We start from the raw sequence: 26891 nt of genomic DNA, 5'->3' as shown, positions 1-26891 counted from the left end.
CACAGAGGGGGAGGGGGGAGGGGCGCCCGGGCGCGGGGGCGGGGGCCGACCTGGGAAAGCTGGGGCCGGGGCTGTTTACGTAATGTGACCCTAGGCCCGAAAGCGGCTGGAATTAGGGTGGACCGTAAACAAGGGGCCCAGGTGCAGTTTAAAAACCCTCATATCCAGCCTGAGCGCCGGCGAGTTGCCCCGAGCGACCCTTTCTCCGGCGAAAAACCGAGGCCGCAGAGTGCGTGGTCTAGGGAAACCCGGTGTAGCCATCGAACTGCATGGATTGTGCCCTTCCCGAGTCAGGAAAATTGCTTTGATTTCTTTGGCCCAGCGAGCACGCTGCCTTGAATGGAACTTAAGTTAGCGCTCAAGTTTGTAGACAAAAGGGTGTAAATATGCAACATAAGTGTAACCGTAACCCTGACCCAGATCGGCCTCAAGATCTGTCATTGCTGCTGCGGCTGCTGCTCTAGCGTTTAGAGTTTGCTTGTCGTGTTGGAAAGGGAGCAGGTGTCAAACGGATTTAAACGAATACCTTTAGATCTGGGTGGCTTCTTTTCCACCAGCTTCACTTTCAGAAATAAAAAAGCGTGCCAGAGTTGGCCCTGCTTTGAGGAAAGAAGGGCCTTCGTATGGGCAGCAGCCATTGCAACTTGAAAGCCGCTTTCATGCTAAGGTCGTGACCTACTAGTATGTAGGCGATTCAAGTGAAAAATGATCATTTCTAGGATATTCATAACCTAATCTTGAGATTTGAATGTTTGTGGATGGGGCCAGGGAAGGAGGTCTCACGTTATAGACTTGATAGTACTTTAGATGAGAACTCTCCGAAGTAATGGAATACTTCACAAAAACGCCCTGTGTTCATAAGAGAACAAAACTACAGTAGTGCTTTTCAAACGATTGTTGGACGACCTGTTTTGTCCAGTTTGTTAATGAAAATTCATTGGGTTCTGTCAGTCCAGCCAATATTCTAGTTTTTACAACTGATGCTTCTCTAACATGGAGATTATCTTTTATCCTGAGAATCAGAGGTTGAGTTTTTTCATAAAAGTGATGTCTTAGGCTTAGTATCCTTTGGATCAGCCATACTTGTCAATATTACATGCTTCCAATGATCATTGTTTACGATCATGCGTTTGAATGTGAACAGCCTTGTAGGTTTTGTGTGCCCTGTCCTGAACATACATAAAGTTATTTGTGAGCAATTTTGTTTTGTAAACTTAATGTAAATTGTTGGCTTTGTTTTATTTTTGAACAGTTTTGTGTGTGAAGGAACTAGCACGTGATAATTTAGAAGAGATCCCAAGTCTTTTAGAATATTGTAAGCCCATGTTTAATCCAAGAGATTGCCTTTTCTTGATTCTGTATAACATTACTGTGTTAGTGATTTTTATTTTTTTTTTAATTTTTATTTTTTTAATGTTTTATTTATTTTTGATACGGAAGAGACAGAGCATGAGAGGGGGAGAGTCAGAGAGAGGGAGACACAGAATCTGAAACAGGCTCCAGGCTCTGAGCTAGCTGTCAGCACAGAGCCCGATGTGGGGCTCGAACCCACCAACGTGAGATCTGACCTGAGTCGAAGTCGGAGGTTTAACCGACTGAGCCACCCAGGTGCCCTGTGTTAGTGATTTTTAAAGTGGCAAATATTGATCTTAGCCTTACATAAATGCTCAAGAAATGCCAGGATATCAATTGTAATGAGGACATTAAATCTGTAAGAACATTAGAAGCTCGATATGGATGATGCTTTGTTTTTACTGTTTATAATAATTACTTTAACATAATTCATTAAAGCATTTGTGGCATGTTTACTGCTTGGGTACTCAAGGTTAGCCTAGTAGAGTGAATCCCTGCCTTTGTCCTCAATTCATCTGTATTTTGGTGACATTCTACTTGGTGCTGACCTTGAAGGATTTGACAGATAAGAGGACAAGACTGTCTAGAGGCAGAGGTTACAGTCTCAGATTGTGGAAATGCAAAGCATATTTAGAAATGAAGCTGTCAAGAGACAAGAAGTGTGTTGGGTAATAGGGAGAACCCAAGGCGTTGAAGCTGAAAAGCATACTTAAAAAGGGGTCAGGTTTCAGAAAGGCCTTAAATATCATTGCCAAGGAATTTGGAAATTAAGATAAAGAACTAAGAGGAAATTCTAATAGTTATCACAAGAAAAAATTTGTAACTATATATGGTATGGTGACAGATGTTAATAACTTAGTGCAGTGATCGTTTTATAGTTTATACAAATATTGAGTCATTCTGTTGTCTACCGGAAACTAATAGAGCAAATTAATTATACCTCAAAAAAAAAAAGGATAAAGAAGAACAGTTAATTGTTTGTTGTTTTTGTGGAAGGAAGTAGCTTGTAGAAAAGTAACAAGATCAAATCTGTTTTTGTCTTTTTTGCTAACCTTAGAAAAAATAATTTTTGCTACATTATTTTGGCATTTGTAGATAAAGATTAAGCAGTCCTTTGGGGTTTTGGTTTATCTTTAGCCCTGCATGAAATAGTTTGCCTTTTAATATGTCTGTATGGAATTCAAGGCATGATGAAAAAGAAACCGGTCAGAAATATGAGGATGGAACATTACAGGAGACAGAATTGTTACACTGGATTGGTTATCTATAGCTCACTTATTTAGTGGTTATCCAGCCTTTTAAGAAACATTTATTTTTCCAAAGGAAATAGTAGCTAGAACACTGATGGAAAAATCAGAAAAAAGCAGAGTTGTTACGATTAAAATAGAGGTGGGTGTTCAGGTATTGTTGGAGTGTAGTCTGAAAAACACCTAGTCTACGTCCCTAATTTTACAAGTGAAATCGAGATCTGGAAGGGTTAAATGCGTATGTTTTGTTGTTGTTGTTGTTGTTGTTTTTACCAATTCCTGTGTAAACTTGGTAAGGGTAGCAGTTTTGTCTCCCTCATCGCTGCCGTATATATTCAGGTCCAGGAAGAAATAATGGGTATTCATTAAAAATTCGTTAAATCAACTCCAGTTCATTCTTCCTAATTCCAAGTCCATTTCTTTTTCTATTAGGAGACTGTAAGAAGTTTCTTTTTAGAGATTTTGACTTTTTTTTTTTGAAAGGATAGGAAATAGGCAGAAAACTGAGTCTTCATCACTTTTGCTTTCTGGGTTTAACTGCTCACAAGCTCTTTCCCACTTACTTGAAGGATACAGTTCAACTTGAGTTTGTGACATATTTCTCTTACACTTCTCAAAACTTCCTTTTGTGGACTTGGATTTCTGTATTTCAGTTTCTCACTGAGCGGCATATGGGCTTTTAGAATTATTTGTATTTCCATATGATGTGTTAGTTGAATATTTTTCAACTTTTACTCTGCCTTTTCTCAGAGTCTTTGCAAAGCCTAGTCCTCAAATCTGGGAAGATTGAATGCAATAATAATCCTGGCAGTAATGATGGGGTAACTCCAAAATTTCTCCCAATTGACCTAAATTGAAAGGAGTAATTTAAAAGGTAATTTTTGGGGGGTGGGCACCCAGATTTAAGAGTAAACCACTATTTAGAGGAAACCATTGTTCTACTTTGGGAAAGCAAATGGTGCTTGTTTTCAAATGAAAATGTGTTTCCTTTCTTCCTTGTGCCTTTACTAGGAATGATACTACTGGCAGTTTTATCATTTCATTTGCCAATAATATGAGAAAGAGAAGATAGTAATGGGAATTATTGGACCCCACAGTGGAAGATACAAGAATACCATTCACTCGGAGTACTATATGGTCAGTTATAGGAAACCCTTCAACTTTGAGAGCACATGCAAAATTTAAAGTGATATAAATCTCCCTAGTGTTTCTGAAGTAACTTCCTTTTGATCAGAGCAGCATCTGTTTCTCGGGTTTCTAGTTTCTTTCTTTATAACTAAGCAGAAACATCAGGTCCTCTGGTGAAGATATTGGCATGGTATAATGTAACCATCTGGATACATAATTTTCTTCTAAGCTGATTAATAGATAACTTGAGGATCATAAAAATTATTACTTTTATAAACAAGTATCTTTTATGTGGGTTTAAATTTTATTTTTCAATCCTGTATGTGTTGCATTAGTTATATGCAGTGTCTTTTCATTCCCACTGCACCTCTCCTCCCAGGTTTCTGAGATTCTGTCTGTAATGATTTTTGTAAACCACCTTCATTGCCACTGATTATAGTATTTGAGCTAACTTCATCTTTCTAATTATCTGTAAACCTTGAAGTATTAAATCCTTAAAGACATTGAAATAGAACAGATTTTTGAGCCAGTCTTCAACGGACTTTCCTAGAAATGAGACCCTCATCCTAGTCAGCACTGCATGTTAGCGCAAATCAGGTTATATTCAGCCCTGGGAAGGCCACTCTTTCCAGTAGGCTAAGCACGCTCAGAATTGCAGAAGGTGTGGGCTAGTAAAAAGTTGTTGGCTTTGATACAGCTCAGGGTTTTGTAGAGATAATTACTTAACATCTCTGAGCTTCGGGGATAATAATACCTTCCTTCTAGAGTTGTAGGGAGAGTTTTATAAAATGACTTACTATTTTTAAAGTACCTGGTGCTTAGCAAAATGAGATATTTAGCAAATGAGAGTCCCTTTAATTCGGTTTCCTTCAGAACACGAGGATATAAATTTTTCGGATGGGAGAGACTATATGAGTTTTCCTCATCATATTCTGCTGTAGGCGCTCAACTGAGTAAGGGAACATGGCTTCATACTGATCGTTGTTTTGAAGTCTGACTCCTGAACGGATCTGTGTACGGCCAGCTCTCCCTTTCAGGCTCAGTCACCGCTTCAGTCTTTTCATTATTTTCTTTCACTGCTCATCCAGCCCTTCTTCCCTCCAACAGATGTTATCTTGAAAGGTTTCTTCTGATAGGCCATCCACCTCAGCTAGCTGGCTTGTAGGAAGGTGGATTTAATTGGTTTCAAGTTTTCTAAAATTGTGGGCTGAAAGCTGCCTGTGATAGGAGCTGAGGAAAAGCAAGATAAAATAGGGAGGCTAGAGGGAGTAGTAAAATGCTTCGCCTAGCCAAGCGAATGGCCAAGTCTTAACTTGATTGTTTTTCTTAGTATTTCTGAGAAACAGGTATTGTGAAATGAGCTTTGGCACCTGCAATGCCTAACTTCTTCACTGTCTATCAACTATTTGAATCTGTAAAAATTAGTGACCTTTCACGTCCCCATTTGTCTGCAAAATGACGATCGTGACCCTTCACAGGATTGTTGTGAGAATTATGTAAGATGATGCAGAGAAAAGTACCCGCATATAGTAGGTTCTCAACTGGTTTTGTTTTTCTTTTGGTCCCTTTACTCTTAGCACTCGTTATTATGGCAGCCAAAGAGGAGAACGGATGTACTTAGGGCTGGGAGGTTCAGCCACATGGTTGCGTAGGCTATGCCTGCCTGTATGCTGTCAGCCAGCAGTGCTGGGGCAGTTACTTTTGTAGCTATTAGCCTTCCATTAGAAAAGAGTAACAGATGTGATTGGAGTTCCTCATTTTCTAAATCACTGGGGTTTCTAATTGCAGATTTATTTACGGGTGTTTGTGTTTATATATTTTTTATGTTTGTAAAAATGTTTTGTTTTAGCAACATTATTGATACTCTATTGTCAGGAGTCATATTTTCAAAATGTTCGGTAATCAGTGCTCCATACACTGACGATGGAATGGATGCTAGCCTTGATGCTGGAGCAGGATGCCATAAGCCTGTAATGTGCCAGGCATTAAATTAGTCTTTTAGTTGCTGGCCATGAGGAGGTCTTGGAGGTCTGGGGCAAGGAAACAGCATTGTGGGATGTTACGGAGAAGCAAGGTCCGGGCTGTGTGACTAGTTACCAACTTGTTCAGAAGTACTATGATATTTTAATAAGAATGGCTAAAATGCATGAGTGGCTGAATATTGACCTATATCTTGGTAGTTCGGTGATGGATAAATTATATTCTTGTATCCTTATATCTGATTGTGATGCCTCACATTGGTATGAATGTATCTCTTTTGGATAGAGGAGCTTATGTTTTGCTGACCTTGATACTCTTTTTAAGATAAAGAAAAACTTGAATTTGACTTCTAAAATATATTGAAATTTGATTCAGGAAAAGACTAATGAAACAAATATCCTTGATATTTAAAATGTTATTTCTTTGACAAGGGAGAGGATGAGGAAACTCATTTATTTAAAGAGAGCTTGTGATTAATTATTTTGTATAGTGACTAGATGTCCTGTAAAATATTTACCTTGTAAATTTGGATTCTTGTGTCTGGTTTGCTTACAGCAAGAATAGAATCAATTTTCCTTTGGTGGGAATGTAGTGTCTGGAAGGAGATTATGTCCCTGAGGCAGATGTGTCATTTGGATAGATCTTGTGATAATTTAGTCTTGCCAAGGACATAGTCTTTCCATGCTTATGGAAAACCAGAGGCAAGGATGCCCGGCTGGCCCAGGTGGTGAAGCATGTGACTCTTGATCTCAGGGTTGTGAATTTGAATCCCAGGTTAGGTGTAGAGGTTACTTGAAAATAAAATCTTAAAAAAAATTTTTTTTTAATCTATCTTGTGATGATGTAGTCTTGCCAAGAAGGACATACCTGCTTATGGGAAACCAAAGGCACCTGGCTGGCTCAGTTAGTGGAGCATAAGACTCTTGATCTCAGGGTTGTGAGTTTGAGCCCCAGGTTTGATGTAGAGATTATTTAAAAGTAAAATCTTAAAGAAAACCAGAGACTGTATCTAACTGGTATATGATGATATCAGTCGGGTTGACAAGATGAGCAGCTCCATTGAAAGGTACACAGACTGGGGCGCCTGGGTGGCTCAGTCGGTGAAGCATCTAACTCTTGGTTTCGGCTCTTGGTGATGATCTCATGGTTCATGAGCCCCACATCATGCTCTGCAATGACAGTGCAGAACCTGCTTGGGATTCTCTCTCCCTCTCTCTCTGCCCCTCCTCTGCTCACACTCTCTCAAAATAAATAAAAAATTAAAATTAAAAAAGGGTATATAGGCTATTTGTTAAAAATCTTCTTTTTTTTACTTCTCAGGTAAGATTGGTACCAGTGAGTAGATAATATTTGAATATGTGTTCTTCTGTTACACAGATATACCTCACTTGAGGCTAAGAAAGTAGAAATTTGTCAGAGATTGTATATAACCTGAACTTTTCTGTTTTTCAGTGTTTTTATTTGTTGATGCTCTTTTCGTGAATCACTGTGTTAGGCTATTTGGTAGATGTAGTAATTATTTTACTTTATTGATTCTAAGACACTTTTTTCCCCCACATTTTTGTCTCTGAATTTGGGGGGCATCTATAATTGGTGATTTTTAAAAATTTGTTTTACTCAAATGGTAGAGGTCATGATATAGTTGCGTGAAAACTTGCCATTAACAGCTGATGTGGTGAGCTGAATAATGGCCTGCTAATGTACTCCCATCCTAATTTTTGAAACCTTTGCAGCTGTGCTTAAGAGTTGGGGATATTGGGGTGTCTGGGTGGCTCAGTTGGGTAAGTGTCTGACTTTAGCTCAGGTCATGATCTCAGTTTGTGAGTTCGAGCCCCATGTCAGGCTCTGCTGACAGCTTGGAACCTGGAACCTGGAGCCTGCTTCGGATTCTGTGTCTCCTCTCCCTACCCCTCCTCCACTTGTAATCTCTCTCTCTCTTTCTCTCAAAAATAAATAAATAGAAAATAAATAAAAAGAGTTGGATATTATCCTGGATGTGAGTGAGCCTGATATAGTAACAACAGATCTGATTAGAGGGAACCTGAAGGAGTCAGCAAGTAGAGGTGGGAGTAACGTGCTTTGAAAATGGAGGAAGGAGGGGCACCTGGGTGGCTCAGCCTGTAAGCATCTGTAAGCATCTGACTTCGGCTCAGGTCATGATCTCACGGTTCATGGGTTCGAGCCCTGCGTCGGGCTCTAGGCTGACAGCTAGCTCAGAGCCTGGAGCTTGCTTCAGATTCTGTGTCTCCTTCTCTCTCTGACACTCCCCTGCTGGCACTGTCTTTCCCTCTTTCAAAAATAAATAATAAGAACATTAAAAGAAAGAAAGAAAATGGAGGAGGGGCCATAAGCCAAGGAATGCAGGTGGCCACTAGAAGCTGAAAAAAGCAAGGAAATGGATTCTCTTCTTGGAGCCTCAGAAGGAACCAACCATTTCTGCCCATTACCCTTTGACCTTAGCTGAGTGAACTGATTTCAGACTTCTGACCTCTAGAACTGTAAAATAATAAATTTGTGTTGTTTTAAGCTACTCAGTTTGTGGTAATTCCTTACAATAGCAGAAGCTAATGCACCTGGTGAGTAAAAAGTAGCTATATCAAAATACCTTAGATGTAATTAAATACAGTATATTATTTCCTTTTGTTTCAAATGCTGTTCTTCAACTTGAACTAATGTGGAGTAAAATGTGTTAAAATACCACAGAAAAGAATTCAGATATGTGCATTTATTTGTTCTTGTACTAGAGTATAAATTGCTTTATGTAGTGAAAACTCTTAAAGTTTTGTGTTCTTTCACTTTGCATATCATCTAGTCCTTGTTGATACATTGTGATGCGGGAAGTGTCTGATGCAGAAGTGTTTGATGATTATTTACTACATTCCAAAATGTAGAAATGGTGTCCATGAGCCAGGCACTATGATAAGCTTTAGGAATATGATAGCACTGAGAGTCAACTAGACTCAAATTTTTCACTTAGATGGTTTACAGTAAGGCAATTACAGTACCATGTGAAAAGTACTGTCACTGTGGTCCAAGATGCACCATTAAATAGGCATTCACCTGCGAGGTTAGCAGATGTTTTCTGGAGGAAGAGTTGAACTGAGATCCGAAGAATTAGAGTTGGTTGGATGAAAGGATAATAGGGATTTTGGATGGTTCCAGGTGGAGGGAAGAGCCTCTGTGAAGGGTCAGAGATGAGCAAGCATGGCTTGAGAAAAATTGAGTATGGTTAGAGTGTGTGTGGATCAGTGATTTTCAGCCTTTCCATACTGATGGCTACCTTAGTGCTAAAGTTTTAGTTGGTGGCATTTTTGAAGGAATCAAACTTTGGAGCCTTATAGTTAAAAAGAGCAGGGGTGCCTGAGCGGCTCAGTGAGTTAAGTGCCTGACTTTGGCTCAGGTCATGATCTCACAGTTTGTTAGTTTGAGCTCGCCTTGGATTCTGTACTGACATCTCAGAGCCTGGAGTGCTTCGGATTCTGTCTCCCTCTCTCTCTGCCCCTCCCTCACTCTCATTTACTCTCTTTCTCAAAAATAAACATTAAAATTTTTTTATTAAAAACAAATTTCAGAAAAGTATCACATATTTATTTGATCCCCTTTACAAGGAAGGCAACTTACCTATATTCTGCCCTAACCAACCACTTTGATGGCCTCTTGAGGCAAAGCTCTAGCACATAGTCTTTCCTGATGCTGTGCTCTGGCTTCTTTGCTCTCTTTCTACCAGGTCATCACTCTATCACTTCAACATAATGATAGGCACCTTCAGTGTAGCAAAATTTCATTTTCTTTATTGACCAGACCCCAGTAGGCCCATGTGAACGCCTTGCAGTATCCTGGTATATTAAGGCACACTTGTTGAAAATCACTGTGAGAAGGAGTGGTGAAGAGTAAAGTAGAAGAGGTGAGCAGCAGTTAGGTCATGCAGGGCCTTTGCATTCATTTTCTCTTTGCTGCTGAATAAATTGCCACAAATGGGCAGCGTAAAATAACATGAATTCATCATCTATAGGTTAACAAGGCTGAATTCCCTCCTAGAGGCTGTGGGAGGGAATCCATTTCTTTTTCTCTTTCAGCTTCTAGAGGTGCCCACATACCTTGGTTCATGGTCCCCTCTGTCTGCCTTCAGAGCTGGCAACATCTGGCTTTGTCTCCCAAGTGCCTTCTGTGGTCACATCTCCCTGCCTCTCCTCCGCCTCCCTCTTGTACTTTTAAGGACTCTTTTGATTACATTGAGCTTATCTGGATAATCGAGGCTTTAAGGTCAGCTGATCAACAATCCTAATACAGTCTTCAATGTCAACTCTCTTTTGCCATGTAATCTGTCATAGTCACATGTTCCAGTGATTAGGTCATGGACGTTTGTGGTGGGGGAGAGATTGTTTTGTCTTCCACTGTCTTACTGACCATGTTAAAGATTTTGAATTTTTTATTGATGGCAAGAAAAACCATTAGAGGGATGCCTGGTGGCTGAATCGGTTAAGCCTCTGACTCTTGATTTCGGCTCAGATTTCAGCACAGAGCCTGTTTGGGATTCTGTCCCTCCTTGTCTCTCTCTGTTCTTCTCCCCCATCTCTTTCAAAATAAGCATTTGTAAAAACCTTTAGAAAGCTTTAAACAAATAACATAATCAGATTTGATTTTTAGGAAATCACTCTGGTTCTGTGTGGTGCAGTCATTTGTCTAAAAAGTTGTGTCATTTCTAGTACTTTTTCCCATTGATGTTGTAAAAACTTATTTTGCAATAATTTTAGATTTGTGGAAGTGATGCAAAGATAGTACAGAATGCATTGTTCTTCATTTAGCTTCCTCTAAGTCTTAACATCTCAAATCTTAACATCTTACAAAACCGTAGTGCCTTCATCAAAACTAGAAAGTTAATATTGCTGAAATACTAGTAGCTAAACTATAGATTTTATTTAGGAGCACCTGAGTGGCTTCGTTGGTTAAGCATCCAACACAGGCTCAGGTCATGCTCTTGCAATTTGTGGGTTCAAGCCCCACGTCAGGCTCTATGCTGACACCTCAGAGCCTGGAGCCTGCTTCAGATTCTGTGTCTTCCTCTCTCTCCCCCCCCCCCACCTTGCACTCTGTCTCTCTTAAAAAAAAAAAAACTATAGATTTTATTTCTACTGTCCCCACTCTTTTTTTTTCCTGTTTCTGAATACAGTTCAGGATATCATACTGTTTTAAGTGTCCTGTGTCCATAGTCTCCTCTGATCTGTGATGGTTTCTTAAGCCTTTTTGTTTGTTTTTTAGGACTTTGACAGTACTGGTTAGTTATTTTGTAGACAGTTTCTTACTTTGCTGATGCTTTCTCATGATTAGGTGAGGGTGAATTCTTAAGACTCAGTTTACTTGGTTAAGCATCTGACTTGGGCTCAGATCATAATCTCATTGTTCGTGAGTTCAAGCCCTATGTAAAACTCTTTACTGACAGTGCAGAGCTTGTTTTGGATTCTTTCTCTCTCTGTCTCTCTCTCTCTCTCTCTCTTTCTGCCCCTCCTCTGCTCATTCTCTCTCCTTCTCCCTCTCAAAAATGAATAAATAAACTTAAAAAGAATTTGAATTTTTAGAAAGAATACTCAGTAGACAGAGTTAGGAGATATTTATGTATATTCTAAATTATATATGTAAACATCTCTATAATTACATGTATGTATCCATCTGTGTATATATGCTACCTAAATATCCTTCAGTCAGGTTATCATACATGTAATTTAGTTAGATTGATTTGTCACAGTCTTTGTTCTGTTCTAGATTATCTTGACATTCTGGTTGATTTTTGACAAAAATTTGCAGACAGTAAACTTGCTTTCATTCTTTGTGGTGTACAGCTCTATGAGTTTTGGCAAATCTGTGCAGTCAAGTATCTACCACCACAGTACCATAAAAAAGTTACTATAAAAAAAATGTCTTCATGTAGCCCCCTGGTAATCATCATCTCTTCCCCCACCAGCCCTGTTGCTCTGTTCTACATTATTGACATTCTGCTTTTCCAGAATGTCATATAAATAGAGCCATAAAATATATCTTTTGGGTCTGGTTTCTTTCACTGAGTTACATTCATTTATGCTGTTGTATGAATCAGTTGTCTATTCCCTTTTGTTGCTGTATACTTTTCTCTTGGATGTGTACTAGGATTGTTTAACCCTCCTCTGTTGAATATCTTGATTGTTTCTAGTTTGGTGATTGTGAATGAAGCTGCTGTAAGCATTCATATACCAGTTTTTGTGTGAACACAAGTTTTCTGCTCACTTTGGTAAATATGTGGGAGTAGCGCTGCAGGGTCAAATGATAAGTATAGTTGACTCTGAACAACACAGGTTTGAACTGCAGGAGTCTACTTATATGCAGATTTTTTTCGATAAATACAGTACAATACTGCGAATGTGACCTCTTCCTTATGATTTTCTTAGCAACACTTTTTTATACCTTACTTATTGTAAGAATACAGTATGTAGTATGTCTGAGATACAAATATGTGTTAAACAATTGTTTATGTTATCGGGAAGGCTTCCGGTCAATAGTAGGCTATTAGTAGATAAGTTTCAGGGAAGTCAAAAGTTGTACTCACTTTCAGCTGCATAGGGAGTTCATGCCCCTAACGTCTGCGTTGTTCAAGGGTCAGTTGTATATATTTAACTTCACTAGAACTTGCCAAACTGTTTCCTAAGGTGGCAAAATGGTACTATTTTGCATTCCCTCCATCAATTAGTGAAAGTTCCTTTTGCACCCTGTCCTTTCCAACATTTGATATTTTCAGATCTCATTTTTATTGTTTTAGCCATTACAGCGGGTATGTAGCAGTATTTCATGGTTTAATTTGCATTTCCCTAATGATTAATGATGAGCATCTTTATGTTTATTGCCATCTGTATATCTTCTTTGGTGATTGTATTTTCAGGTATTTTACCAGTGTTTTTTGGTTGGGTTGTCTATTACTGTTGGATTTCAAGAGTTCTTAATCAATTCTGGATATGAGGCCTTTATGATTTGTAAATACTATCTCCTCATCCATAGCTTGTCTTACAATTCTCTTGGCGCTTTTTGTAGAGTAAAAGTTTTTAATTTGATGAAGTCTCTTTTCTCAGTATTTTCTGCTCCTGATCATGCTTTTAGTGTCACAGGTAAGAACTTACTGCCAAACTCATATTTATCTATATATTCGTCTAAAGTTTTCCTAGAAGCTTTTCAGATTTTACATTTAGATCAGTGTTTCATTTGACTTCAGTTTTGAGACCTTAGATGTGTGTTGAGGTTCATTTTTTTCTGAATGTGGATTATAACAACACCATTTGTTGAAAAGATTATCTTTCCATCATTGAATTGCCTTGACATCTTTGTCAAAAATCTGTTGGCTATATTTTTGTGGCTCCTTTTCTAGATTTTTTATTATGTTCTATGTATCTGTCCTTTCGCTGGTATCACACTTTTCTTGATTATTATAGCATATAATAAAGCAACCCTTAAAATTGGGTATTTTGAGTCCTCTCAACTGTTCTTTTTCAAAGTTCTTGGTTTTTTGGTGTTTTAGTATCTTTGCCTTTCCATAGAAATCTCAGAATCAGCTTGTTGATATTTATTTTAAAAAACTATTGGTATTTTTATTGGCATTACATCTAACCTAAAGATAAAAACTGAGATAATTTGTATCTTAATAGCAAGCCTTCCAGTCCACAAACATGGTATATCAGTTATTCCATTTACTTAAGGAAATCCTTGATTTCTTTCATCTGTATTTTGTTATTTTCAGCGTATAAATCCTTTACATATTTCATTAGATTTATATTTTAAGTACTTCTTTGTGATATTACAAATAGTCTTATTATTTATATATATTTATTTATGTAATTTGAGAGAGAGCATGCACATGCCCTTGAGCAGGGGAGGGGCAGAGAGAGGGAGAGAATCCACACCAGAGCCTGATGCTATACAGGGCTTGAACCCACAACCCTTGATAGTGTGACCTGAGCCAAAGTCAAGAGTTGGACATTCAACCAACTAAGCCACTAGACACCCCGTTTTTTGGTTTAATTTTAAATCCTGTTTGTTCATTATTGGTTTGGAGAAGTGCATTTGACTCTTACATGCTCATCTTGTATCTTGTGACATTGGTAAACTCACTTATTTGTTCCAGGCTTCTCTTTCTTTCTTTTTTAAAGTTTCTTTGGATTTTTCTACACAATCCTATCATTCTGTAAATATTGTTTTATTTCTTCTTTTCCAATTTGTATGCCATTTATCTTTTTTTCCTCCCATATTAAAGTAGCTAGTAAATCCTGAATATTGTTGACTATAGGAGTAGCTTTTATTTTTTTACTATGAGTGCATGGTAGTGAAGAATAGGGTAGTTACTAGAGTTGCTTGGTGCTGCTGCTTTAGTTTATGCCATAGAGCCAGCATGTTACCCATCATTGTGTCTATGCCATTAGTACAGACGTCAACTCAACACAATGGCGAATACCATGTTAGTACTATCATGATCGTAGTTTCCACATGGACTCCCCCAGGAGTCTCCCGTATTACTTGGCTTCTGTGCACTGTACTTGCTGTTCTATATCCTTACTGTACAAGTTTCCCAGGTCTGCTGTAAGAAAATACTACACACCGGGTGGCTTAAAACAACAGAAATTTATTCTCTCCCCGTCCTGGAGACTAGAAGTATAAAGTTAAGGTGTTGCCAAGGCCACGTTCTCTCTTAAGACTCTAGAGGAGAATCTGTTTCTTGCCTCTTCTAACTTTTATTGGATGTTCCTTATATTTTTGCTGCATCGCTCTGCTTTATCTTCTCATTGCGTTTTCTTCAATGTATATATCTTCTATTTATGTGCATCTTATAAAGTTACGGGTGGCTGCATTTAGGACCACTCAGAAAATCTCAAGATCCTTAACTTAATCTTATCTTTTCATCATAAAAGGTAACAGTCATTCTTTCCCCTATAAGATCATTTTCAGGGATTCTGGGGATTAGGATGTGGATGAATCTTTTGGGAGGCCATTGTGCAACCTTATTGATTACATAAATGTTGGACTGCTTCATCTTCTTAAATTGTATTTTTCTTATGTCTTCTGTTTTTTTAATTGGATCATTTTATTTATTTATTACTATCTTGTTTTAACTAAGGTCTGCACCCAGTGTGGGGCTTGAACTCAACCCCAAGATCATGAGTCACGTACTCTGACTGAGCCAGCCAGGTGGCCCCAATTTAGATCACTGTAATGATGATAAGTTTTTAGGTTCATTAATTCTTTCTTCCACCATGCAGTTGAGGACATTGAGCATATTTATTTCAGCTTTATTTTGAGTATTTTCATTTTCAAAATAGTTTTCATTTCTATTTTGATATTATCGGTTCAGTTACAGATAGTTTTTTCAATTCTTTGAATATATTTTCTTTTGACGTGTTTACAGTAGTTGTTTTAAAATCTTTGCTAAATTCAACTTCTGGGACCATTTTGATTCTGGTCTCTTCCTGTTATTTTTACTGGGCATCTCATTTATCTCTGTCCCGTGTCTGTACAGGTAAGCTGCTAACTAGGAACTTGATCCAACAATTGTAACTGACAGAAAATTACTTTCAGAAGAGTAAAATTAATGAACACACAAACTTACCTACAAATATATGCATCATCATGAGGTTTAATATTTTTAAAAAATGGAAAACACCTAAGTGGCTGTTAATAAAGTGATTAAAATATGGTAAATGTGTGTCATGGATATTATTCAGGCATTTAAAAGTCATAGTGGAAAGATATTCAAGTCAGGCTACAAATCCTACAAAAATCATACAAAAATGTACATTATAGTTCTACTTTTGCCTAACTGAATTAGGTACATCCAAAAAGAAATTACTGGGTAGCTGTTCATCAGAATATTAATAGCAGTTATCTCAGGTAGTAAGATTATAGATGATATTTTGTTTGATAATTTTCTCTACTTTTTGCATTGACTGTATATCACATTTGTAATAAGAAAAATACTTCTAGAGTTACTGTTCAAAATTTTGACTATCCACATATATAACTAATTTATCCTTTCCTCCACAACCTTTGTCTCTCTCCAGTTTAGTAGTATTAAAATTCCAGCAGTCTTTTCTTATATGCTGCAGATCCATTTTGAATTCACAAAGAAAAATGTGATCTGAATAATCCCAGAACACCAGTTATTTTTCTTTTCTTTCCTTTTCTTTTTTCTTTTTTTAAAAATTAGTAGCATTAATGAAATTTGGTAGTACCTCAAAATACTTTTATAATTAATATTTTTACTAATGTCCAGTTTAAATGTTTAGACCTAGGTTGAAAGCATTCCATATAGGCTGACATTAATTCACCTTTTCTCTTTGTATTTTTCTGTCTTACAGTTGTATTCAGTATGAGTTTAATGCAGTTTGCATATGTAATTTTAAACTGTCTAGAAGTCATATTAAAATAGCAAAAATAAGTACAGTCAATTTCAATTTATCCAATTATCACAATGTATAAAAGGTTGTCATTTTCACATGTGTTCGGTATTTAAAAGTTACTGAGAGGGGCACCTGAGTGGCTCAGTTGGTTAAGCGTCCAACTCTTGATCTTGGCTCAGGTCATGATCTCACGGTTTGTGGGCTCCAGCCCTGAGTTGGTCTGACAGCATGAAGCCTGCTTGGGATTCTCTCTCTCTCTCTCTCTCTCTCTCTCTCTCTCTCTCTCTCTCTCTCTCCCTCTCTCTCCCTCTCCCTCCCCCCCTCTCTCTCTGCCCTTCCCCCCACACTCTATCAAAAAAATAAACTTTAAAAAGATGAAAAATTAAAAGTTACTGAGCTATCTTACTTTTTTCCTATCATTTCTTTAAAATTCAGTGTGTCTTGGGGCGCCTGGGTGGCTCAGTTGGTTGAGCCTCCGACTTCGGCTCAGGTCAGATCTCACGTTCGTGGGTTGGAGCCCCGCGTCGGGCTCTGTGCTGACAGCTAGCTCAGAGCCTGGAGCCTGCTTCCAGTTCTGTGTCTCCTTCTCTCTCTACCCCTCCCCCTCTCATGCTCTGTCTCTCTCTGTATCAAAAATGAATAAAACTTTGAAAAAATAAAAAATAATATAAAAAAAAATAAAATAAAATTCAGTGTGTCTTTTATACTTCAAGCATGTCTCAATTCAGAATTGCTATATTCTGTTACTCAGTAACCGCGTGTTGCTAGTGGCTACCATATGGGATAGGACAGGTCTGTCACATGTGCCTATGATTCCGGTTGTTTTTACCTCTCAGAGTAAACCCAGTTTTCAGCTCTTAGTTTTTTTTTTCTTTCATTCTTTCCTAGTATATCTGGTTCAACTTTTCCCCCTACATTTTACATAAGCTTTACAGCTCTCAAGTAATATATTATCTACAAAGGAACTATTTTTCTAATAGAATAGGACAGCTTAATGCATTCTGTACATACATACACATAATTCTGTTTAACTTATTTGAAGATAACATGTTCTTTTGGAGGAATTATTGAAACTGTGATGTCTGGATTTTTAAGAATGTAGTGCATTCTTAATGTTAAGTAAAGTTGGGTGTATTTCAGTTTTAGAACCCGGATTCTGAATTTTTAAAAATAGTAATTAGTTGTTTCTCTTGCTACATAAAAAATTATTCCCAAACTTAATGGTCGAAAACAACTATTTTCTTATGCTCTAGATTTTGTTGATCAGGAATTTGCGCAGGGCAGAGCCAGGATGGCTTTTCTCTGCTCTATGTTGTCTAAGGCCTCAGCTTGAAAGACTCAAAGGTATTTTGATGGGTTGAGGTTGGAACAGTCTGGAAGGCTTATTTATTCACATGTCTGGCACCTGGGCTAGAATGACTCAAAAACTTGGGACCTTATACCTGAGTGCCTACATGTGACCTCTCCGTATGGTTTGGCTCCCCCAGACTGTGGCAGCTGTGGGATAACTGGACGTCCTACTAGCCCGCTGCTCCAGGAGCCATATGCAAATGTTCCATCAAACATAGAAACTGAATTGTCTCTGATAAGCAGGGAAGTCACACAGCTTCGCTTCTGCCATTCTTTATGGGTGGAAGCAATTAAACGCCTGCTCAAATTCAAGAAAAGTAGACAGATTTCACCCTTTAATCAGCACAGTATCAAAGAATTTGGGGACCATGTTTTAAAACTGCCACAGTTGCTGAGGGAATTATAGGACATACAGGCAAATGAAAATGCTAATACTACTGAAATCCCGGAGCCTGGAGCCTGCTTCGGGTTCTGTGTCTCCCTTTCTCTCCACCCCTCCCCTACTTATGTGCTCATTCATTCTTTCTCTCTCTTTCTCAAAAATAAACAAACATTTAAAAAAGTAATAAAAATAAAGTTGAAGAGGGGTACCTGGGTGGCTCAGTCAGTTGAGTATCTGGACTTCAGCTCAGGTCATGATCTCGCAGTTCATGAGTTCAAGCCCCATATCAGATGGCTGTCTCTCAAAAATAAATAACAAAAACATTAAAAATTTGAGGAAAATACTCTTTCTTTCAAAAAAATATGTAAATAAAAAAGGGGGTACCCCTTCTCTGTTCTTTCTCCACTTGTGCACGCTCATGCTCTAAATACATAAATAAATAGATTTGAAGACAATGTGCTTCTTGTTAGGTCACAGTAGGATAAAAATTTTAAAAATCTTTTCATTTAATCTGGTCTTTATGTTTATTTACTTTTTTAAAGTAGAGGCCTTTGAAAATTGATTTAAAATATTTGAAAGGAAACATTTTACTTCCTCATTTACAAGGAGTCTTGATTCATTTATCATTTGACCAGATTATCTTCACATACTTTTCATATATTTGGAACATTTGGATCTTGATATTGAATAAGGAATGGCAAGCATCAACATATAATTAGCTATTCACACATTCACATCCCCCCAAAGTAAATGACTTTCTTTAATGGACTGAGAAGAAAAAAGGTTTCCTCTGGTGGGTAGTTCACTTCTGATAAACTTTAGAATTACAACATTCCTGATAGTTTTAAAAGAATGACATCTGAATAGCTTGGACATACTGATGATTATTCCCGTTTTCAGATCATGTGGGATGGGTGAGCCACATCATTTATTAGGTGGATAGCTATTCAGACAGACTTATCTAACTTTGACTTGGCTCTTCTCTTGATTGATAATGCCTTACCAGCATAGAGTTTAGTCCCTTTTTTTTTTAACCTAATTTGTGAAGTGAGTGTAATGGTAACTGTTTAGTTCAAGGGACAGTGAGTGGCACATAATGTAATATGTTTAATGATATTTATAATATTAATAAAAGAGCACTGGGTGTTATCTGCAAGTGGTGAATCACTGAAATCTGTTCCTGAAATCATTATTGTACACTATGTTAGCTAACTTGGATTTAAGTTTTTAAAAAGTTAAAAAAGTAATACTAAGATTAATGTTATTTGAATGGTATTGATACAAAATATATTCTGTAGTGATTAAAGATACGAATATATGTCAATGGAAATATTAAAAGTATTAAAGAAAAACACAGTGTATATTTTTATACTATTAGAGTGGGGCTCTATTATAACTTTTTTTTTTAACTTTTTAACAATTTTTTAATGTTCATTTATTATTGAGACAGAAACAGAGCATGAGGAGGGAAGGGGCAGAGAGAGAGGGAGACAGAATCCAAAACAGGCTCCAGGCTCTGAGCTGTCAGCACTGATCCCAAAGCGGGGCTCACACCCACAAACCATGAGATCATGACCTGAGCCAAAGTCAGATGCTTAACTGATTGAGCTACCCAGGCACCCCTCTATTGTGATTTAAAATTTTATCAATAAAGAAAAAAAGATTTTACTATATAATAATAGAGAAACTATAACAAAGGGCACCGTGAACAAAGTCAAAAAACAATAACCCAATGGAAAATGTATGTAGTACATATAACATAAGGTTGCATTAAAAAAAATTTAATGTTTATTTTTTGAGAGAGAGAGACAGAGCATGAAAAGGGGAGGGACAGAGAAAGAGGGAGACATTGAACCCAAAGCAGGCTCCAGGCTCTGAGCTCTCAGCACAGACCCCAATGTGGGGCTCAAACCCCTGGACTGCGAGATCATGACCTGAACTGAAGTCACCGATGCCTAACTGACTGAGCCATCCAGGCGCCCTGGTTAAATTTCTTAATATATAAGAACATTTATAAATCATTATGGAAAGCAGAACCCTGTGGAAAAAGGGCCAATAACAGAGAAAGACACCTAAGTAGCTAAGAAATACTTGGAAAGATTTCAGCATTACTCAAAGTATGCAACCTGAAATGTTTCTCAGATTGGCAAAGATTGAAATGTTACTCAGTGTTGGGAAGATGAGGCATTCTTAAACATTATCCATAGGAAGTATAAATTGATAGACTTTTTGAAGAGGTATTTGGCAATAATGGTCAATTTTAAAAGCACAAACCCTTTGAACCTCCAGTTTCTCTTCCAGGAACTTACCCTACAGACTCATCACAGAGGTTGACCTCATAAATATAAATTTGTTCCTCCCCTGAAATCAATATTATTCAAAGGAAATTTAGTAAATAATGTCACATCTCCATAATGAAAGACTATACAGGTTTTAAGAATAGTGAAGATTTGTATATGCAACATAGAAGGATATTCAGGATATATTAAGGTAAAAAAAGCAAGTTAGAGATACATAAGAAACCATTAAATATAACTACATGTAGGAAGAAGGATATCAGCTTCCAAAAAAAAAAAAGAGGAGTTGTACTTTTTACTTTATATTCTTCACTGTTTGAAAAAAAAATTTTTTTTACAATGGGTATATATTGTTACTTTTTAGTTAAAATTTAAAAACTAATAAATAAGGTTTGTACTTCTTCCATACTGGGAATGGTAGTTATCTATTGCTGCATAACAATATATTCCAAAATTTAGCAGCTTAAACAATAAATACTTAATGTCATAGATTCTGTGGGACATTAACTTGGGAGCAGCCTCGCTGGGCGGTTTCTGGCGTTGGATGTCAGGAGTTTGTAGTCAAGCTGTCAGCGGGGGCTGTAGTTTTCTCAAGACCCTACTCGGTGTGAAGGATGTGCTTCTAAGCTCACAGATGTGATTGTTGGCAATCCCCAGTTTCCCCTTGGCTGTTGACCACAGAGTTCAGCACCTTACGTTATGGGTTTTTCCATAGACTCTTCACATCTTGGCAGCTTTGTTCAAACTGAATGATCTAAGAGAGGGAGAGCAGCACTTAAGATTAGGCTAATCTTGGAAGTGATAAGTCATCATCTCTGTTTATATGCTATTGGTCACACAAATCAGTCTTCATATATTGTGGGAGGATGTGAATTCACACTCAAAGGTGTGAATACCAGGAGGTGGGGATCACTGGGGCCATCTCAGAGGCTGGCTACCAAAGTGGGTCTATAACAGTATATGTCTTTTGTGACAATTTGGGATAATGGAGAAGTGAATTAATTAGGGCAATATTTACATGGGAACTGTGTTTAAAAATTAGTTATCTCCTTGCCAATCCCTTTCAATGTTTGCTCTTCTTTTTCAGGTCCAGCACAGAATCAAATGCATGTTCCATCAGGGTATGGATTGCATCCTCAAAACTATATTGCTCCCTCAGGACATTATCCTCAAGGACCTGGGAAAATGACCTCATTGCCATTGGATAGCCAATGTGGTGATTACTACTCTGGTCTCTATATGGTACCAACACAAAATGTGGTGACTCCTAACACAGCAAACCAACAACCAGGAGCACAGCAGATGTATGGCAGGGGTCCTCCTGCCCCTCATATTGGAGGATCCACTCCGGGATCTTTCCAGGGTGCCGCCTCCCCAGCACCCCATTTGCATACGAGTGCCTCCCAGCCCTGCTCCCCTTTCGTGAATCACTTCAGTAGTCCGCCCATGTACTCTGCCAACTCTTCTGTTGCTTCTCAGGGATTTCCCTCCACTTGTGGTCACTATGCTATGTCAACTGTTTCTAATGCTGCGTATCCTAGTGTTTCGTATCCCTCTCTTCCTGCTGGTGATCCATACGGGCAGCAAGTGTTTACCTCACAGAATGCTCCGACTGTCAGGCCGGCTAGAGATCATTCATTTTCTGGTCACAGTACTGCTATCAGTCAGCCATCACCGCTCCCACCTCCTCCGTCACACCAGTACCACCAGCAGCAGAGTCTTTCAGGATGCAATACTCTCTCGTGGTCAGCTTCAGGCCTTCCGTCAACCCAAGAGAATCTCCTCCGAAACCACACGGGCTCTCTGGCTACCGCCAACAGCAACCCAACAAATACTGGTAGGTTGAATGAAAAGTACACCAAAGCATGGCTAAAAATTGGTGCATTTCCAATTGGGTCTTTATTTGCATGAAGGTTAAAGATGATCTTGCCTAATGGAAAAATTGGAAATTAACTCACATTTGCGGTTTATTTGCTTTATTTATTGTGGTATTTTGCAACATTTTCCTGAACCCTTCTCCTTCACCTATTCATAGTTAGCCACCCAACCATCTACTTTGCATAGCTGTGGTTTTTGTCATGATTGGGATCTCAGTCAGTATTTATTGATACCTTTAATGCCTTTGCAATGTCTTTAGTATGAGTTAGGTCTGGAGCAAACTAAGAGGGTCCATTTGGGTATATGCTTTGTTGGCCACTACTTTCATTTTTAATTGCTCAACCTTGGGACAGTTACTATTCCAGCCAGAGCCCTACTCACTATAGAATACCACACTGGCCTCTCAAGTGAGGCTCTGTTAGCAATGCTCACAGAAAAAATATATATGTATATAATGTGTCAGAATACTTACTAAAGCTATGTTTTCTCTTCTCAAATTGGTAAATTAGGGTGAGGGATGGGGAAGAGGAGGAAAGACACATAAAGAATACTCTTGTAGTCTTTTTGACCTTCCTAAATCAAGATGTGGTGAAATTTTATTAGTTTAAAAAATATGTACACAAATTATGTGGTCATTTTAGTGTGGGGTTTCCATAGGATATACTCATTTAATTCAACTTATGAGCTTGAACTTAACAAAATATGCTCTTGAACTGAATGAAAAAATATGTAAAGAATTGGGAACTGGTCAAGATGTGGTAGTTTTCTGAACAGTGTCTTTAAATTGTATATCAGAGTCCAAATAGCCATAGTTTAAGGATGACGTAGAAAAGTAGCTTTCCTTGTACAATTAATTAGGTTGTTTAAAATTAGAACTTTGGATATTATATCTGAGCTGTATATTTGAGATCATCCATTCTTTCACTGCTATACTTTTTAAAAACACTTTTGACTGTAAGCAATAGTGATTTAAACAAAAAAGGTGATGTTTTTCTCAGATAATAAGAAGTCTAGGTAGATATAGTGGATCCAGATGTCCCAGATGTCTTCAGTGTCTTTTCTGCCGTCCTTTGCATGTTGGCTTATAGAAACAGTTGAACTTCTGTATCTGTAGACATCTAGTCTTGGTTAAAAGCAGAAAGAAGAGAGCAGAAAGAGGATGGGGTGGGTGGTGGCCCTAAAAGACTTTTTATATCGTTTGCTATAGCTGCTTTAAAAGACAATCCCTAATTTTAGGGAGGGTTAGAAAATGAACATTTAGCTTTGTAGCCTTCATGGTAGAGGCAGGCAAGAAAGAAATGCGTTGGTATTAACTAGGCCTTGGGTAGGTCAACTGAAAGCATCTATAACAGCTCCCAGATCTGGCTGTGCACCGGGTCCACTTGCACAGACTGATCTTCAGCCCTACTTAATGAGCTGGAATAAAATCTCCAGAATAGTCTTGGGAATCTGTATTTCTGACTTGACCTCATGACACCTAGTACAAGATTCAAATTCAAATTCTGTTTCTTTTGTTTTACAAATGAGGAAAGCTCTCCAAGTTGGGTTTGCCTGCCTGTGATGATTAATGTGGAAGCAGAGATTGTCCTGGAGCTCAGTTTCTTTGACTCTCAGACTTCCCTTCTCAGAACCAGGGCTTTCTGTCCCCTAGAAATTGTTTTCTTTCTCTCTTCTTTCAGCAGTCCTTTTACAGATCAGCTTATCCTAAGGTCCTTCTGACTTAAGGATTTTGTGGCTTTCGGGACAAAAAAGAAGAAATACAGGTAATTCCTATCTTATTTCTGAGATGGGAATGGGACCCTGGATGGGACCAATTATACTGAGATAATAGGATCAGGGAAGTGTGGGGCCACTTGGCCAATGAATGGAACACCTAACTGGAAAGAACTATCACTGAAAAAATATTGAATAAAGAGTAATTACAAAATAACTAATAATTAGTCCTTTATATAGAGAGATGGGGTATATTTCCATTCTTTTAATCTTAGTACTGTGCCATGAAAGCCATAATAAATGTAATTTTAGAAGTTAATTCATATTGAATAGGGCAGTTTTTTTGCCTTTAGATTGGTAAGTTACTTTAGATTGCACCATTTCAAAAGAAATAAAACCTACTTTGAAATGAAATACTAAAGAAGTTCTCAAACTTTCTCAGTTGAGTTGATGTGTATCAGCATTTTTTTCCATGGTGCCCCAAGCAATGTAGTGATAATAGTTCATAAAGTATTTGACAGGTATCACTGTATTTCTCTTAGAAATTTAAAACATACGGGGCGCCTGTGTGGCTCAGTAGGTTGAGCATCTGACTTCGGCTCAGGTCATGATCTCATGGTTCGTGGGTTCGAGCCCTGCATTGGGCTCTGTGCTGACCACTAGCTCAGAGCCTGGAGCCTGCTTCAGATTCTGTGTCTCTTTCTCTTTCTGTTCCTCTCCTGTTCACGCTCTGTCTCTCCCTGTCTCTCAAAGATAAATAAATGTAAAAAAAAAAAACAAAACTAAAAAAAAGTTAAAATATCCTTTGGTAAGTTTTTATAATGAAAAATTAACAAATAAACATAGAGTTCAGATATAGATAGAATGAAAACTAAAAGTTTATTGCCACTAGAAATTTTGGCTATTAATTTCCAGAGAAAATCATAGTTAGCAACTTTTTGTGAATTCTTCTAAAAATTCTCTACACTTGTACAAATGTTCTCTATTAGAGGTATCATAAGCACATACATACACATTTAAAGTTAATCATTAAATAGTAAGGAATTATTTTTGCATGATACACTAAATATCATGAAACTATTGAAATTTATAAATTTTTGGTTATTTTTGTTTCTTTTACTGAATAAAACCCACTTATAAATGTACTATGGAATGGAATAAACTACAATCTTTTTTTTTTTTTTTAAATAAAACATCCCTTGAAACCCTGTAAATTTTTGCAAGGGTGATTTGTGTGCCTAGATACAAAGTTTGAGAACCATGAAACTATCGATTTAAATTTTCTAGAAAAACAGGAAATTTTTAATTGTTATATAATTATGTATAGCATTATTACATCAATTATTACATTAGAATAATATATTAGAATGATAATCTTAGGTATTCAGTATAGATTGTGTGAAATTCAACCGTTGAATAATTGACTAAAATGATTGCGTTTTAAATCACTTGATCATACTAGTTTCATTTTGGGTTAATAAAAGCTCTTCAACAATTCATAAAGTGTTGGAGATCCAAAAGCATGAACTTGAGTTAAGTGATTACCAAAAACTTAGTGATAGATACATACATGCTTTTATTTTTAGGCAGCAGATAAGTTCATTTTTAGGAGCATTGGAATAAAAGAGAACTTCATTATTTGCCTCTTCAAAACTTCATTTGCCTCTTTATTTTATAAGAACATGTCACTGTAATTTAGCACTAGAATTTCAATTTTTTTGTTTGTTAAAAACCTATTCCAATTATGTATGTCTTGGGTGCGATGTTTAGTTGTTAACTTAGGGTGAAATTTTGGCTGATGTGTAAAAAGTGTCATTTCATTAGGACTGTTACTGTAGGTAAATCTCTGAAGGTTCAGAAATTCTCTTCTAGTGTGAGATGAAGTTAGTTGAGTGGGTGACTTTGAGATAAAAAAGATACCCATCTTTGCTAGTAAGATGAGTACTGAAACTTTAGATTCATTTAAAATCATTTTCTTAATGTTTTACTATCCTTTGTTTTGAAAATACTTAATTTTAAAATTTAGCAAGGTAAATCTTGCCAGGATATACAGTGTTGCCAGAAAAGGGTTTTTTTTTGTTAATAAAGATTCATTTATTTTGAGAGAGAGGCACATATGCACAGGGGAAAGAGAGAGGGAGAGGGAGAGAGAGACTGTCAGCACATAGCCTCCTCTGGGACTTGAACTCAACAAACCATGAGATCGTGATCTGAGCCGAAATCCAAAGTCAGCTGCTTAACCTACTGAACCACCCAGGCACCTCTAGAAGAGTTAGTTTTGTGAAAATTATTTTTACTTTTTTTCCTTAATGAGAATCTCATTATTAATATCATATTATGACATAGTACTGTTTGATAATGGTGTTTTACTATGTGCAATTTTTTAAAACAAAAGAACATTTAAAAAACTGCCTAGGGGCACCTGAGTGGCTCAGTTGGTTGAGCATCTGACTTTGGCTCAGGTCATGATCTTGCAGTTAGTGAGTTCGAGCCCCGCATTGGGCTCTGTGCTGACGGCTCAGAGCCTGGAGCCTACTTCAGATTCTGTGTCTCCCTCTCTCTGCCCTTTCCACTCTCACTCTCATGTCTCTCTCTGTCTCAAAAACAAATAAATAAACATTTAAAAAACCCTGCCTATATAAAAATAATAATAAACACCTACATAATTCTGTATAAAAATCCACAATACACAGGACACCAAGATCTAATCACTGGTAAGTTAATATAATATCTGTCATCTTGGGGTACTGATGTGCCTGAGGAAAAGGAGAATAAATTCTCAGGAAGTTTCCCCTGATATTTGATATTTGAACTGCAGTCTGAAGAATGAATTCTTCGTGTATAAAATGTAGGTGAAATAGATATATTTTTTAATGTTTATTTTCGAGACAGAGACAAAGTATGAGCAGGGGAGGGGCAGTGAGAGAGAGGGAGACACAGAATCTGAAGCAGGCTCCAGGCTCCCAGCTGTCAGGACAGAGCCTGAAACAGGGCTCAAACTCACAAAACTATGAGATCATGACCTAAGCCAATGTCAGACGCTTAACTGACTGAGCCACCCAGCCCCGCCCCCCCAAATACATATTTAAATGCAAAAGGCAAAACTTTAAAACTTCTGAGGAAGTATGGAGCACTACTTAAGAAACTTGGAATAAGG

General features: G+C 37.6%; 1 protein-coding gene across 1 annotated transcript in view; it reads left to right on the top strand.

Moving 5' to 3' along the window:
• Positions 1–26891, top strand: part of SEC24B (SEC24 homolog B, COPII coat complex component) — a 97608-nt gene that overhangs the window by 269 nt on the left and 70448 nt on the right. The window contains exons 2-3 of the mRNA XM_029951340.1: positions 95–350; positions 21231–21980. Of these exons, the coding sequence (XP_029807200.1) occupies positions 95–350; positions 21231–21980 (1006 nt within the window). The remainder of the gene's footprint in view (positions 1–94; positions 351–21230; positions 21981–26891) is intronic.

Source organism: Suricata suricatta, chromosome 1 (genome assembly GCF_006229205.1).
Source record: "Suricata suricatta isolate VVHF042 chromosome 1, meerkat_22Aug2017_6uvM2_HiC, whole genome shotgun sequence".
Taxonomy (NCBI): Eukaryota; Metazoa; Chordata; class Mammalia; order Carnivora; family Herpestidae; genus Suricata; species Suricata suricatta.
The sequence above is the reverse complement of the archived record's forward strand: the minus strand, read 5'-3'. Positions and strand labels throughout refer to the sequence as shown.